Genomic DNA, 14745 nt, shown 5'->3' on the forward strand with positions numbered 1-14745 from the left:
TTTACTACATTCATGACATTCATAGGGTTTTTCTCCTGTATGAGTTCTCTGGTGCACAGTAAGCACTGATTTTTGATAGAAGGATTTCCTACATTTATTACACTCATAGGGTTTCTCTCCTGTGTGTGTTCGCTGATGCACAGTGAGATCTGACTTCTGATAGAAAGACTTCCCACATTCATTACATTCATAGGGTTTCTCTCCTGTATGTGTTCTCTGATGCACAGTAAGTTTTGATTTCTGGTAGAAAGTTTTCCTACATTCATTACATTCATAGGGCTTCTCTCCTGTGTGTGTTCTCTGATGTACAGTGAGGTCTGACTTCTTGTAAAAAGATTTCCTACACTCATTACATTCGTAAGGCTTCTCTCCTGTGTGAATTCTAAGATGCAAAATGAGGTCTGACTTCTGGTTGAAAGATTTCCCACATTTATTACACTCATAGGGCTTCTCTCCTGTGTGAGTCCTCTGATGCCTGCTGAGGTTTGACTTCTGGTTGAAAGACTTCCTACACTCATTACACTCATAGGGCTTCTCTCCTGTGTGAGTTCTCTGATGCACAGTGAGGTCCGACTTGCGGTAGAAAGATTTTCTGCATTCATTACATGCATAGGGCTTCTCTCCTGTGTGAGTCCTAGGTTGTGAAGTGAGGTCTGACTTTTGGTAAAATGATTCCATGCATGTATTATACTCACAGGGCTTTTCTTCTGAGCGTTTCCTCTGATGAGCTGTAAGGTATGCTTCCTTAATGAATAACTGCTCACAGTCACTGCATATGTGAGGCTTCTCTGCTGTGTGCATCCTCTGATGCTTAGTGAGTACAGGTTCTGAATAGGTCTTCCCACATGCGTCACAGTGCAGCACCTCCCTCTCTACCTGAGTCACTTCTCGGATGATGAAAGCTGACTCATCACAAGCTTGCCCGTGTTCACTATATTCACAGGAGGACTCTCCCACATGTACCCGTTTACGTATGAAGAGTATCGCCTCTGCGTTGAGAGCCTTCACTTCTCCACTGTACTCAAAATTCTGCTGCCCAGTTTGAATCCTGTGATCCTCACTGCGATAGTCAGGATGTCCAAGGGATTTCCCAACTGTACTGTGGGCATCCAGCATCTCATGAGGCACACGAGGCAGGAGCACATTCTGATACACAATAAACTCTTCAGTCCTCATTCCTAAGTAGTTTCCATTGTTTATAACCAGCTTTGAAATATGGTTTGAGCTCAAATCAAATGTTCTTTCTAATCCAACTCTCTCCTCTGCTATATTGCTGTTGGTGATCACAACTTGCCACAGCTGTCTGTCTGGACTGTCCTGGCTGGTCTCACTCGGGTCTTCCGCTTTCTGGACATCTAAAAGGATCAATTATAACAAACGTACTCTTGAACCACACATAAGCATTTCTCATGGAATGCCTATGCAAAGGTAAGGAAGTTTCTTCTTATTCTACTGGATAAACTTTTAAAATATTAATAACAGGTATAGGCTTATGGAAAGTATATACCTATTCTCCTAAAGGGAATGTAATGAGTAATTTGATGCCTTTTACAATATTGTGTTTTTCTCTGCTTCTTTAAAACTTTTTGTTCTTCTTTTAGTATCTAAGGAAATATTTAGTCAAATTATTCAGTTGCTGCCTGGTTGTAGTTTAAGATTCAGTACTGTTCATCTGCCATTTGTTTTTCTTATTCTTTTTTTTTTTACATTTTTTCTTATTAATTGCGGGTATTTTATACTGCTTCTTTTCTCACCCTTTAGATCTCTCCTCAGATCAGCTACAGTTGGATGCATAGCAGGACCACTTCCTTGCCCAAATCCTAAGCATGAATCTTTCCTGGGGGCAAGGATTTGTATCTACATTTGTTTAGTCTTTGCTGCTCCCTTGGGAATGGCTATAGGAATCTGTGGGGGATTTCAAGTCTCTTCTTCCCCATCCTGGATAAAGAGAATGTCCTTCAAATTCCAAATTTAACCTGGTATCTTCTGCTTCTCAGAACCCCAATACCAGTCCACCACCTGGCCAACCCATCTTGATTCTGCAACCTGGGCTGTGCCCACCATCCCAATAAGCTGGCCTTCCCCAGGCCTGCTGCACCCCTGCTTGTTGATAAGTTGCTTCTGAAGCCTTTGTTTTATGCGCTGGCATTTCATCTGTCTCCGTTTCACAGAAAATGAAGTTTCCTGTACATTCCTTATTCTGTTGTTTTAGAATGATTTCCACTAGGAGGAGAAAATGCTAATTTCAAACTCCACTCCCACCCAGGAATCTGAGCTGCTCAATATAGAGTTCAGGACTGTGGGAACTGGGGAAGAGACTTCTGACAACAGCCCAGCACAGCTCCATCAGCTAAGCTCTTTCTAACCAGCCTCCTTCCTAGGACATAACTGACCTGAAAGGGTCTGGCTTGGGGGTTCTTCTCCCATCCATGGCTGTGCTCCCTGCTCCAGTTTGATGGTCTCCTCTGGGCTGGGGGTGCAGTGCCCTGTTAATGGGAAATGTTAACAGTTCTGCCTGGGTTAAGTCCTCCCTGACACCCTAACTCTGACATCCTGACACACAAGTCTGACTTCCAAACCTCTTCCCTCAAAGCTACTGATTTCCAAAGTTGTATGTCTACCAGTGATACATATTCTATTCTAGATTGTATATTCACCTATATATTATATAAATTGGAACACTGTCACCTCAAAATTAAGCTATGTGAAATAAACAACTATCTCTCTAAAACTGCTTCCCCTAAGAACCCTTCCTACAATACCCCATTTTCTATTTCATCGTGGTAAAGCATTCTTTGTGACTCTTATCTCACAACAGATATACAGAGTCCACCAAAAAAAATGTATATACATTTCAGGAAAAGAAAAAAAATATGAAGCTTTTTTCAACAGATGGTGCTATTCCCATATGGGGGACCCTACAAGATGTCATATATCACAGAAAACTCGCTACACTGCCAGTCCTTAGAGAAGAAATTGAAAATGTATGTGCAGCCATCTCAATGACCAAGGTTGCCCAGGCAGCAGTTTGCCATACTAATAAAGGTCTGGAAGCTCATGGCCACCACTTTGAGCACCTCCTGTAATTGTAGAGGCCAAAGGTAACATATTAATGTCATGATGTCTCAATGAATTTAGTATTAAAATATTTATACAAGTTTTTATTTTCCTGAAGTATGTATATATTTATTTAGGCAAACTTTGTATTTCTTTGGGTTTTATCTTTTAAGAGAACATAAGCTCTCTAAAAGGAGATATATTTGTTTAATTATCATTATCTACACAACTACAAAACACCAGCCCCTATGAGTTGCTTAATGTTAATATGTACAGAAAGAATGAGTAAATGCACTAATTTTTTAAAAAGGCCTTGGGAATGGAAGGAAAAGGGGCATCTGAGAATTCAGAAAAACTCACCAAGAAAAAAATCTAAGATCCAGAGAGTGACTAGAGTTGTAGAAAGTCTAAGAAAAGTAGGAGGAGGTGGAACTAGGCTTGAGAAGCTCCACCAAGATGTCAACAAAGGCATCTGACCCTCAGCCCCACTATAGGAACAGGAGAAAACTCTCCATGAGTGGCCCAGCACAGCCCCATCACTGGACACTGTGCCTCCCAGCCTCCTTCCCAGGATATAACTGACCTGAGAAAGTCTGACTTGGGGGGCCTTCTCCCATCCATGGCTGTCTCCCTTGTTCCAGCTTGACGATCACCTCAGGTTTAGGATTTCTGTGCCCTGTTAGTGGGAAATGAAACAGGACTTCTGGCACACTGCTATTTCAAGGCTTTTGAAGAAAGCCAACAGTATGGCTTCAGGAGCTGTGCCACAAAGGGGCCAGTAAGGGTCTTTAGTTAGAGAGCAGTGACACATCCTTCATGGGCTGGACTCTTAAACGTAGATGCCATGAAGTCATTTTTACCTGTTCTATACACTGAGAAGAAAGCACTTGCTCCTGGAAGTTACTGATTCATCACTCACCCAAGGACACCAGGCTGCTGTAGGTCTCCAGCATCACGTCCCTGTATAGGTTCCTCTGAGCATCATCCAGGTCCTGCCACTCCTCCCAGCTGAAGTCCACAGCCACATCCTCAAATGACACCAACCCCTGTAATGGCACATTTCTCTTCACTCAAGTCATCAGCCCTGGGATCTTGAGAACACAATATCTCAGGCTCAGGCTCAGGGAGATGTGTGTGTGTGTGTGTGTGTGTGTGTGTGTGTGTGTGTGTATGTACACGCATGCATGCAAAGGAGGGAGCTTGTTCTGTATTCTGTATAGTGAGAGAAAGAAAAACCAAGGCAGAAACATCCTATCTGAGCACTGGTTTGTTAATCACTAAAAATACCATCTTGAAGTTTCTCACAGACTTGGAAATGTCCATGATACCAGGATTAAAGCCAGGATATGAAATCTCCACTAAGGAGCATGTGGTCTGCTGAGATGACATGAAGCACACACACTTCTGCAATCATGTGTTCAGCCAATTTAGACACAAGTTCAAGGTAAGTCACAGAAACAAGGAAGCAGAAAAACACATTTTTCCATGTTATTAGATTGTGCTTCACAGAAAAGCCAAACATGTTTAGATCTTCCAAAACAGTATGTCTCAGGAACAAGAGGCCATAAGAGTCCACTCATGAAATCATAAAGAACTCACAGTACATTAAAAGAAGTACAATACAAAAGACACTTTGCCCAGGTGAGGAGCCCTGAGCTGTGATGAGAGAAAAAGGCAGTAAAGGTATTTGACAACCTGATTATAGAATGATTCTGACTTACTCAACACACTTCCAATAATAAATAGCTCATCTGCTCACTGCTGTTAGCAAATTACCTACAGATTAATGTTATGTTCACAGACATCCTTGTATTTCCCTCCTAAATCCAAAAGAACTGCCAGCGTACATAAGAAAGTGAACATCATTTACCTTCTAAAACACATGGCACAAATAATGAGAGTCCAGTAAAATTTGTATTAGAGTCAACCCTCAAAGGACAACAAAGAATGACTTACAGGAGGACCAACTTTGAGGTGGAAATGATTTCCACTTGGAGGGGGGCTGGTCTGTAACATGCTTAGTCAAGAGAACCTAGCAGTCAGAGCACTGTTAAAATTATTAGAGATGAAAGATAGCACTTCAATTTGAGACATGCAGTATTTAAGTTTAGACTATTGGTTCATACAAAGAAATAACAATCATCTTACATGTTGTGATACAAACAATAAATATTTAAAATGTTCAATTAAGAAAAAAACTTCATGGCATTGGGTTTGGCAATTATTCCTCAGACACCAAAAACCTGAGTAAAAAAATCAGGTAAGGGTAAGGAGGGATGAAAAAGGAATTAAGATGTATTAGTTACATGTACCAACTCCCCACAAGGAATATAAACATTATGTACTACACACATATACTAATAATAAAAAAAGGTGAACTCTAAAATTAAGATTTTTTTGTGCATCAAAGAGCAGTGTCAATTTGTCAGTGAGTTTAACTAATTTAGGGTACTAGTGAGCTTCTGAAGAAACGAACTGAGAATTCACTGGGTAGGTTAAAGTACCAATGAGCAGAATCTACCAAAAAGTACAACTTAGCACAGCCTGCTGCATACCCTACAGACACACAAGGTGAGTAAAATGTGCATACAATTATTTCAGGACAGAAGATGACTTGATCTTCCAGGCTGGCCAAAAGCTGTCTAGGACCACACTATTTTATCAACTTTAAAAAAGCCACCTTTACACATTTACATGTGATCAATTAAGATAGTGTTCCAGACTCAGGTGTCAGCAAATCCCCGATTCCGTAAGAGGCCAGCATGCTTACCCTCAGGATTATGTGAGTCACCTAACAAGGAAGACTGCCTTTTGCCATGATATCATAAAGACTAGAGACAAACCTACACTAAGCTTAGAAGACTCTAAAATTTTGTAGTCTGATAAATCTATTTACTAACTATTTACGTATACTTCCCTGAGGCTCAGTCTTGCTTTTCTACTTTTCCACCTTAATTCCCAGATCCCATAAAGTTCATTAAATATAATCTAAAACAAAAAGAATAAATAACTCACCATAGATTTATTCCATTTCTGTTGCTCTTGGAAATGCACAGAAGATTCTGGAAGCATAGCTGGGACTAGAGGTGAACAGAGTGGAGGCATAAGAGAACGCATGTGGCTGTGTCCTAAATTCTCCTGCTCAAAACATTACACATGAGCTGGAAAAGAAGAAAAAAGGGGGGAAAAAGAAGCTCCTATTGGAGAAGAGCCCTTTAGGTCTTAAATAAGGTTGTCAAAGTCCCTACTAAAGACACAACCATAAGCCAAGTAGGTGGTAGAGATTAGAAACAAAATTCATTTTGGGGTTAAAGTAAAAATAGTAATTACCTACAAACAATTGACATTCTTCAAAGAAATAAAAGGGCAAACACAGTGCTTTCACTAAAATTTTTGCTTTAGAAATAAAATTGAAATGTATAAAGTATTTTCCTACTAATACAGAGATACACCCACGGACTCCAAAAGAGTTTTTCCACTATAGTTCTTACCTTTGTACACTCAAACTTCATGGAAAAATACGCATGTTGAAATCCAACAATTTTCACCCATAATTACACATGGGAAATGTGATTTAGTAATCCAAACAAACAAGGGAAATATTGTTAACTCCAAACCTACTAGATATTGAAAACTCGAGTTCATGTTCTCTAAAATCAAAGAACAAATTCTATGAACAATGGAAGTCAAGAATAGGAAAAATTTATTGTGACAAAGACAGCTTCTAAGAGAGACAGAATTCTAAGGGGGCCAGAAAGTGGGTCACCCACCCACCCCACTTTTCAAAGGCGTTCTACTGAGCAAAGCCACAAGGTGAGGTGGGTACAAGGTGGGACAAAACAACAGTCAACTAAAAAGATTACAAATATTGTTGCTTAGGTAATATTGATCCAATGGGACTCATGAGGTGGGATAAAACTATGATCAACTAGTAAGATTACAAGTATAGTCACTTAAGTAATATTGATTAAATGGGGATCAAATGGGGAAGCTAGTCACACAGCAACTGTACATGGAACAAACAGGATTTCCCTGGAAGGAATGGGCGAGGGAGGCTTCCATCCCTGCTCAAGGTGATTCATACCTATTTAGAATATCAATCACTGTTATTTATCTCTTGGGGAAGTATGTAAATATAGTATTTTCTCTTTTTTATAATGCTGACCTTTAGTGAATGAGTCTCAACTGTCTTTCCCACTGACTCCTTGAAGGTTGGCCCTAACTGTCTATAAGATATCTAATTAACTTAGCTGTCTACAATATTCCCCCCTCTGAAGAAGTATCCCAAACTGTAGTTAGGGGAAATGGGACATAGTTTCTACCTCCTTCAGGCTGAGAAGGATTGATGGAGGAGAGACCCTCTTCAGAAAGCTAATCTAATGGGCCTCAGGTAGAAGTTATATTGTAGTTTAGCAGTTATAAACTTTTTACAAGGTTGGTCTGATGGATCCCAGTAAGAGGAGGTCTAGCTCATTTGTCATTGGTTCCATCTGTTTGATCAGTTGGAGTTTGGCAGCATCTAGGCAAGAATCAACAAATTTTTCAAGAAAGTACAGCATGTATAATCCAAGCTTGTGCAGGAAAATGAAAAGGCGGGTTGGGGAAAGAACTACATTTAGAACCTGTCCTTAAGAGACTGAAATAGCAATTGTAACCCACTGGCTCTTAAAAACTCTTTTACTGATGGAGGTTATCTATAAGTCTGATATTTTGTTATAAGTCTCTCTAGTTTTAGCTCTAAGTAGAAGCAATTTGAAGGACGATTTTAGCTAAGAAATTTTAAAACTCTTGTTGAGCTCTTAAACATTTTACCACAGATTTTTTTAATGACCCATAACAGTGGTCAGCTACCAATGTAGCTGGAAACTACTAGAAGATGTCAGCAATGGAGCCCCCTTTTATATCTACCTTTATTCTTATGGTCTTAACTTAGTATCCTTAGTTATATTTTTCTACTATGGGTGTTTAAGACAAAGTTAAAGTGAGACCTGTATCAACCGGGTATGGTGATGCATACCTGTAATCCCAGCACTTAGGAGGCTGAGGCAGGAGGATCACTGTGAGTTCGAGACCAGCCTGGGCTACATAGTGAGTCCCAGGTAAGTCTCAACTACATAGTGAGACCCTGTCTCAAATAAACCCCCTCAAAAAAAAAGTGAGACCCATATCAATTGAATTAACCTCTTGCTATCTATCAAGGTCAGTTAGGTCTCTGCAGGCATTTCTTTGGAATAATGTACACAGCCTTTCAGCTCTTCAGTCAGTGTCAGCTGTCATGATGGGTCACAGCCTTGCTTGACCATGTTGCTTTCAGTGAAAATGTGAGAAACATTTCCCCTCTTGGTGACCCTCCTTACGCACACTGTATATTTATTGACTTTTGGCCTCTGACATACAGCAAACTCCCTCAGGAGGTTTGGTGACTCACCAAAGATGTATGATTCTGCAGAAAAGGTTCTCTCATGTCTTGAGTCCTCGTTGACCTTAGCTATTATTTTAGCCCAGTTACCTTACTAGTTTTGGTCTCTAAACTTTAGTTGTTGAACACCCAGAAGAGAAGATCAATGACATCAGCTTTGCAGTGGAAGCAGTAAGCTTAACTATTATACTTTTATCTGAATATCAAGCACTTTGAAATATAAATAGAAGTCTATTATTTTATCAACCATGGTTGTTTTAGTAGTTGAATCCTTGGAGAATGTTAAGAGACAACAGTTATATAGTTTTATAGAGAAAACTTGATATCAAGAGCCACACATAGTATGTTAGCATGACAATCATGATGGCACTATCTTTGTAACACACTTAAATGTCTATCTTAGCATAGAATAGTCTTTTAGTCAAACACCACCATCTAATCCAAGACATTAAATGACACAAAGAAAACCCTCACCTAATTTGTTATCTTTTAATAGGATGCCATCTAAAGAGAATGTACTGGCCTATAAATGTACCTTAGAAGTTTATAATGTCTAGCCTCTAATTTTAGTGTGTGGCATTATTTGGACTATTTGATGCCTAAGCATCTTTACATGTACTGACACATACAACATATATATCATATAAAAACCATTATATAACCAGTGATCTCATGCTGGCTTGACATGTGCCTCTCATCACAAGTAGCTGGAATGCAAGAGAAAGTCAGATACCTGAGTCAAGAAAGGTTATTACCATCTTAGAAGACCCATGCACTGCAAGGCATGAATACATTTGGTACACCATGAAATTAGCAAGAATGAGTGTCACAGTTGTATGAAACTCTTTGTCTCTTAATTTAGTCTTGTATCCAAAGCATCTTTTAATAAAAACTTGTTTTCCCACAGAAAACTTACGCCTTTTGATGATGACCGATATAAACATATCACGGTAATGTTTAGCAATGTTTATTGGGGTGTATTTCTCCACCTCTCATACTGACCATCAGATTCTTGAGTCTTCAAGTTATGAGAGCTGTGACCCAGGGCTGCCACTCTGAGCTGTACAGCTCAGCTATGCCTCAGAGCTGTGGCACCTAGCTATCTCACTGAGCTGCTCTGCTCTGCTCTGCTGCAACACTTGGTTCCATGACTGGGAAAATGATCAACCTGGCCCTCTGAGCTACCCATTCAGAGTTAGAGAGTGGCCACCAGAATCCCTCTCTGAAGAACCAGATAGCATGCCTCCACCCAGCTTGGTGGTCCCTTCATCGGGTGAGGGTGACTGAAGACTACACTTGCCTCTCCTGACTGGACTTGGGAGAAGAGGTGGACTAAAAAACCCCTTCAGAGCTTCAGGATACAGGAAAGCCCTGGGGCCCATTTGGAACCCAGTCAGGCCTGTCTCAATGGACAGGAGAGTCTGATCATCTCTCACGGTCTCAAGTGAGAGATCTCAGTCAGGGACCTCCCCTCAGGATATGGTAAAGCCCCCAGGGCCCCAGTTTGAACTCAGTCATATGTGTCCCAGTGGACAAAAGAGAGTCTGATCACCTCTCATAGACTCGAGTCAGAGACTTCAGATGGGGACCTTCCCTCAGGATTTAGTAAAGCTGCCAAGGGGCCCAGTATGAACTCAGTCAGGCCTGTCCAAGTAGACAGGAGAGTCTGATGACCTCTCAGAGCCTCAAGTCAGAGACCTCAGTCAGGGATCTAAGGGGGAAGGAATGTTTTAACCTCTGAGTAATTGGTGAATGTGTGAGTGAGTGTAACTGGGTGTGATCCTCCACAACTGGTCTGTGCAGCTCCACAGCTTTGGCTATGGAGTCTGATTGGGTCCTACCCTGAGGTTCCATGGTGATGTTGTACAGCACAATGGTGACACACCTCCTGTAATGGGAGGCTGACCCAGCAGTTGATTACTCATGCACCTTAGCCAAAATGTGCCTAAGCTCCTATGAGGGATGCAGCCAAACAGACACCTGTGTGGTCTCCTTTGGGGGGGCTCCCATCCTTTGTCTATTGCACCACCATTCAAGGGCACTACATACACTATGGGTAACAACTACAGAAAACCCACAGTCCTAGACTACATGGTCAAAAATTCTGAGAAGGGATTTAGTGGGGAATATGGAGTTAGACTGAAGCCTGCAAAGTTGAGGACCCTCCACAAAATAGATTGTCCCCAGTTTAATATAGGGTGGCCCCCTGATGGAACCCTGTGCAGGCAATCTGGAAAGTCATTACTGACAAGCCAGTTTACCCTGATCAGTTCCCCTATATTGACTGTTGGCTAGAGATAGCTAAAATTTGAAACAGCCCAACTGCCCATCAACTGGAGACTGGATAAAGATGTGGTATTTTTATAAAATACAGTACTATTCCACCATAAAGAATGAGAAACTAAGGCTGGGGATTTAGCTCAGCGGTTTGGTGGCCTGCCTTGCAAGCGCAAAGACCCAAGTTCAATCCCCAGTACCAAAAAAAAAAGAATGAGAAACTAGAGATTTTTATAGCTAAGTGGACGCACACTGAGGCCATACTCTGAAGTGAAATTAATAAGGCACCCATGCATAAATACTTTCTCTGGTGTGAAAAATTAAAAGTATAAATAAGGATCAAAATGTATAACTGATATTGTATAACAGGAAGAAAAGGTCTAAAGGAGTATAGGAAGTGGGAGGGGTAGGGGAAAGGTAAAAAGGGAAAAGAAAAAATATGTGCAAAGGAAAACATGGAAACAATGACTTTGTAAACAGGGAAGGGTGGAGGGGGTGACGGGAGGGCTGGGGAATGGGGAAAAAATATGAACCAAGATAAGTCATGTAAAGGTACAAGATCCGAATGATGAATGTAACTGTACTGTGTATCTAAAATGCACTGATAAACTTAACAAAAACAATAATAATAATAATCCTCTCCAGAGACCACTGCCACATTCAGGAATTCAGCACATAGGAACATCACCATTTGAAGACTTACAAATAGACTTTACTGAGAGGAAATCCAGTTTTAGACACAAATATATTCAGGATAGGTTGAAGCCAAACCAACCAGGACAGAAAAAGTCCAGGAGGTTGTTCAGCTCCTCCTCAGAGAAGTCATTCCCCAATATGGACTCCTTTGTCAACTAAAAATGACAATAGGTCTGCCTTCATGGATGAGGCTGTCCAAGGCTAAAGATTAAATGGAATCTGCACACAGCCTATTGGCCACAAAGTTCAGGAAGAGTAGAACACATGAATCAAGCCCTTAAAACCACCTTGGCTAAGTATTGCCAAGAAACAGGGGTGGAGTGGCCAGACATGTAACCTCTGGCCCTGCTCAGAGTCAGGTGCACACCTGGACCCTCAGGTTATTCCCCTTATGATATCATGTTTGGGAGACCTCCCCCAAACATTAGATATTTTAAGGGAGATGTTAGACAACTAGGAGATAATTATATAGCCTTAGAGTTGTAAACATTAGGTATAATCTTTTTACAAATTCATGAAACTCTTAGAAAGAACCCCCATCCCTATGGGGAACCCAGCACATCCCTTTCAACCAGGAGATTCAGTTTGGGTTAAAGACTGGAAAGTATATGACCCTATTTGGCTAGGGTCATATACTGCTATGCTTGCTACCTCCACTGCTGTCACAGTTACAGTTATTATCTCAGGGGTATATCACACTCAAGTAAAAAAGGCCCTCCCCCCAAAGGTCCCAGACACCTGGACTACACATCCAGACAACAAGAATCCCCTTAGGACTCAACTTAGATGGAAGACCTCAGGACTCAACCTTGCCTCAGAGACATCATCAGCAGACAACAGTTCTGCTCCAGTCACACCAGGAGCTGACTAGGACACCTTAAAATTCACCCCATAAACTGCTATCATCCTTGGTTTCTAGGCCTCCTTGGACTGCTCACGACCATCCATAGGAGTCTCCTAGTCCTTGTCTTTCTCTATTTCCTTTAAAGATAAGTTGTTCACCATAACCTAATAGATACAGCCATAACTAAAAGCCTGTTACTGTTACTCTCCATGGTGATGGTCTTGGGACACAATGACCCAGACCTCCTACTCACTTACTTCTCTAATACCCTAGAGCTGGTTCATGCCTTACTAAACTTGTCTCACCTCAGTCTCACAGAAGACTGTCAGTTATACCTTTCTGTTTCCTCAACCTCTACAGAGGCCATCCTGGTCTCACCTCAGGTTTGGGCATTGTCCACATCAGCCTAACATCCAACAGTAGATCTTAGAAACCCTCCTTCCACTAAGGTTGCTGTTTCATTCAAGAAGGACTTTTATAGGAAAAGTCAGGCCACAAAACACAGACCTATATTTGGCCCTACCTCTACTAACATTAAGCTCAGCTTTCAGGCCCTCCACTGTATAAGGTGGCTCTCCCTGAACAGGGCCTTCACTCCGATGTTTTGGGGCCTCCTGAGGCACTGAGACATCTACTGCTCTCCAACTGTAATTTTCGCTTAATCATACATTCACCCCACAAAAATCTTAATGTATGGGTTGACTCAGGCACTCCCAAAACTACCTTTCGGCCCAGACTAGATACCTCCCAATGATCAATGATCAATGATCAATGTGGAGTCCCACTTCTGTAAGGAGTGCAAACTCCCTCATTTAAGGGTTTTTTTCTGGGGAATCATGGTAGTACCAACCCCTTCTACTTGCATACTCTTACCCAATCTTAAAGGCTCAAAAGAGTTGTTACTGGTTGACACAAACAGCATCCTCTTACACTGGGAGAACAAAACTCAAGGTGCTACTCAACAGACACACTCAGGGCAAGCACCCACTCTTATGGGAGCAGCCCCAGCCTTCACACTGAGTGCATAGAAGGGAGATAAAAGCTATCAGACACTACGATAGTGTCACAACCATTTCTGTCCTCTCCAGGCATTTTCTGGTTCTGTGGGACTTCCGCCAGCCTCTGCCTCCCTGCTAACTGGAAAGGAACCTGTATTCTTGCTTATCTTAACCCCAAGATGGGCATTGCCCCTGGAGATACTGACTTCCCAATCCCAGCGAGGCTCATACCCAACAATGACAAGCTCCCTTCTTGATACCCAATAGTAGGCTTAGGAATAGCTTCAGGAATTGGGACTGGAGTCACAGGCATAACCCCTGTAGCCTTCACTTACTAGTCACTTTCCCACAAGTTAACTAGTAGCTTAGAAAAAAAATCTAATTCTATAACAGACCTACAAAAAGAGATAGACTCTTTAGCTGGAGTCACTCTACAAAACCACCATGTCTTGGACTGACTAACAGCAAAAAGGGGGAGAACTTGTACCTTTCTCAGGGAAGACTGCTGTTTCTGTATTAACAAATCAGCAGTTATTCATCCAGCTGTAAAAGATCTCCAAGACAAAGCTGCCAGGTTCCGGGAACAATCCCAAACTAGTGGGTTTTGGAGTTTCTCCTAGAATAACTGGACAACATGGTTTGCCACTCTTCTTGGAACCCTGGTCCCCATCTTCTTAATGGTTGACCCGTCTATTCAGGTGCACAAGACAGAGTTCAAGTTCTCATAAGACATTCAGTACAACAGTTACTGGTGAGAGCTCACCTATGACCCTGTACCTACTAGTAGCACATCAAAGGGGGGAACTGATAGAGAAGTGCTATACAATAAGATAGGCCCTTGCCTTACCTCCACTTTTTTCCCCCACAGAATGTTGTTTTGGAAATGTAAGTCTGTGCTGCTGGGCTCCTGCCCAATGTATCAAAATGGTTTGTGACTGTTTGAACTGTGTGACCTTTCAGGAATGTTCTGTTAAGCTCTGCCCCTTCACAAGAAGGTTCTGTCAAACTCCACCCCTCTCAGGAATATACTATAATTCCACCCCTCTACTTCAGGAATGTTCTATAACTCCATCCTCCATCCCACCCCAGCTTCAGTGAGCATGCTCACATAGCATGTATTTCAGGAATATTCTGTAACTCCACCCCTCTTCTTCAGGAGTGTTCTGAAACTCCACCCTCTGCTTCATTGAGCATGCTTACCTACGCTGCAGATCCCAATATAAGTAGGCTATCATTTTTGATAGAGTGCTCAGACTCCTCTGAGCCCGCCAGGGGCTCAGCATAACAAAGGTTTTTTTCTCCACCTCTCCTAATGACCATCAGATTCTCAAGTCTTCAAATTACAAGAGCTGTGACCCTGAGCTTCCACACCGAGCTATATAGCTCAGCTGTGCCTCCGTGCCTCAGAGCTGTGGCATTTGGCTATAGAATGAGCTGCACTATTCTGCTCTGTC

The 14745-nt window shown here is 41.7% G+C and overlaps 1 protein-coding gene and 1 long non-coding RNA gene across 2 annotated transcripts in view; one reads left to right on the top strand and one right to left on the bottom strand.

Moving 5' to 3' along the window:
* Znf721 (zinc finger protein 721) overlaps positions 1-4057 on the bottom strand; it is a 62205-nt gene extending 58148 nt beyond the window's left edge. The window contains exons 1-3 of the mRNA XM_010641623.2: positions 3977-4057; positions 3641-3733; positions 2394-2486 (exon numbers count right to left, since the gene is read on the bottom strand). Coding sequence (XP_010639925.2) covers positions 2394-2486; positions 3641-3678 — 131 coding nt within the window. The 5' untranslated portion in view covers positions 3679-3733; positions 3977-4057. The remainder of the gene's footprint in view (positions 1-2393; positions 2487-3640; positions 3734-3976) is intronic.
* A 2795-nt stretch (positions 4058-6852) lies between these two features.
* On the top strand, positions 6853-12371 carry LOC109118607. The gene is made up of 3 exons (XR_002025964.2): positions 6853-6870; positions 9384-9426; positions 12177-12371. It is a non-coding gene; the product is annotated as an uncharacterized LOC109118607 (long non-coding RNA).
* Positions 12372-14745: the final 2374 nt, after the last annotated feature.

Source organism: Fukomys damarensis, unplaced genomic scaffold, assembly GCF_012274545.1.
Source record: "Fukomys damarensis isolate Sample0158 unplaced genomic scaffold, DMR_v1.0_HiC HiC_scaffold_35, whole genome shotgun sequence".
NCBI lineage: Eukaryota > Metazoa > Chordata > Mammalia > Rodentia > Bathyergidae > Fukomys > Fukomys damarensis.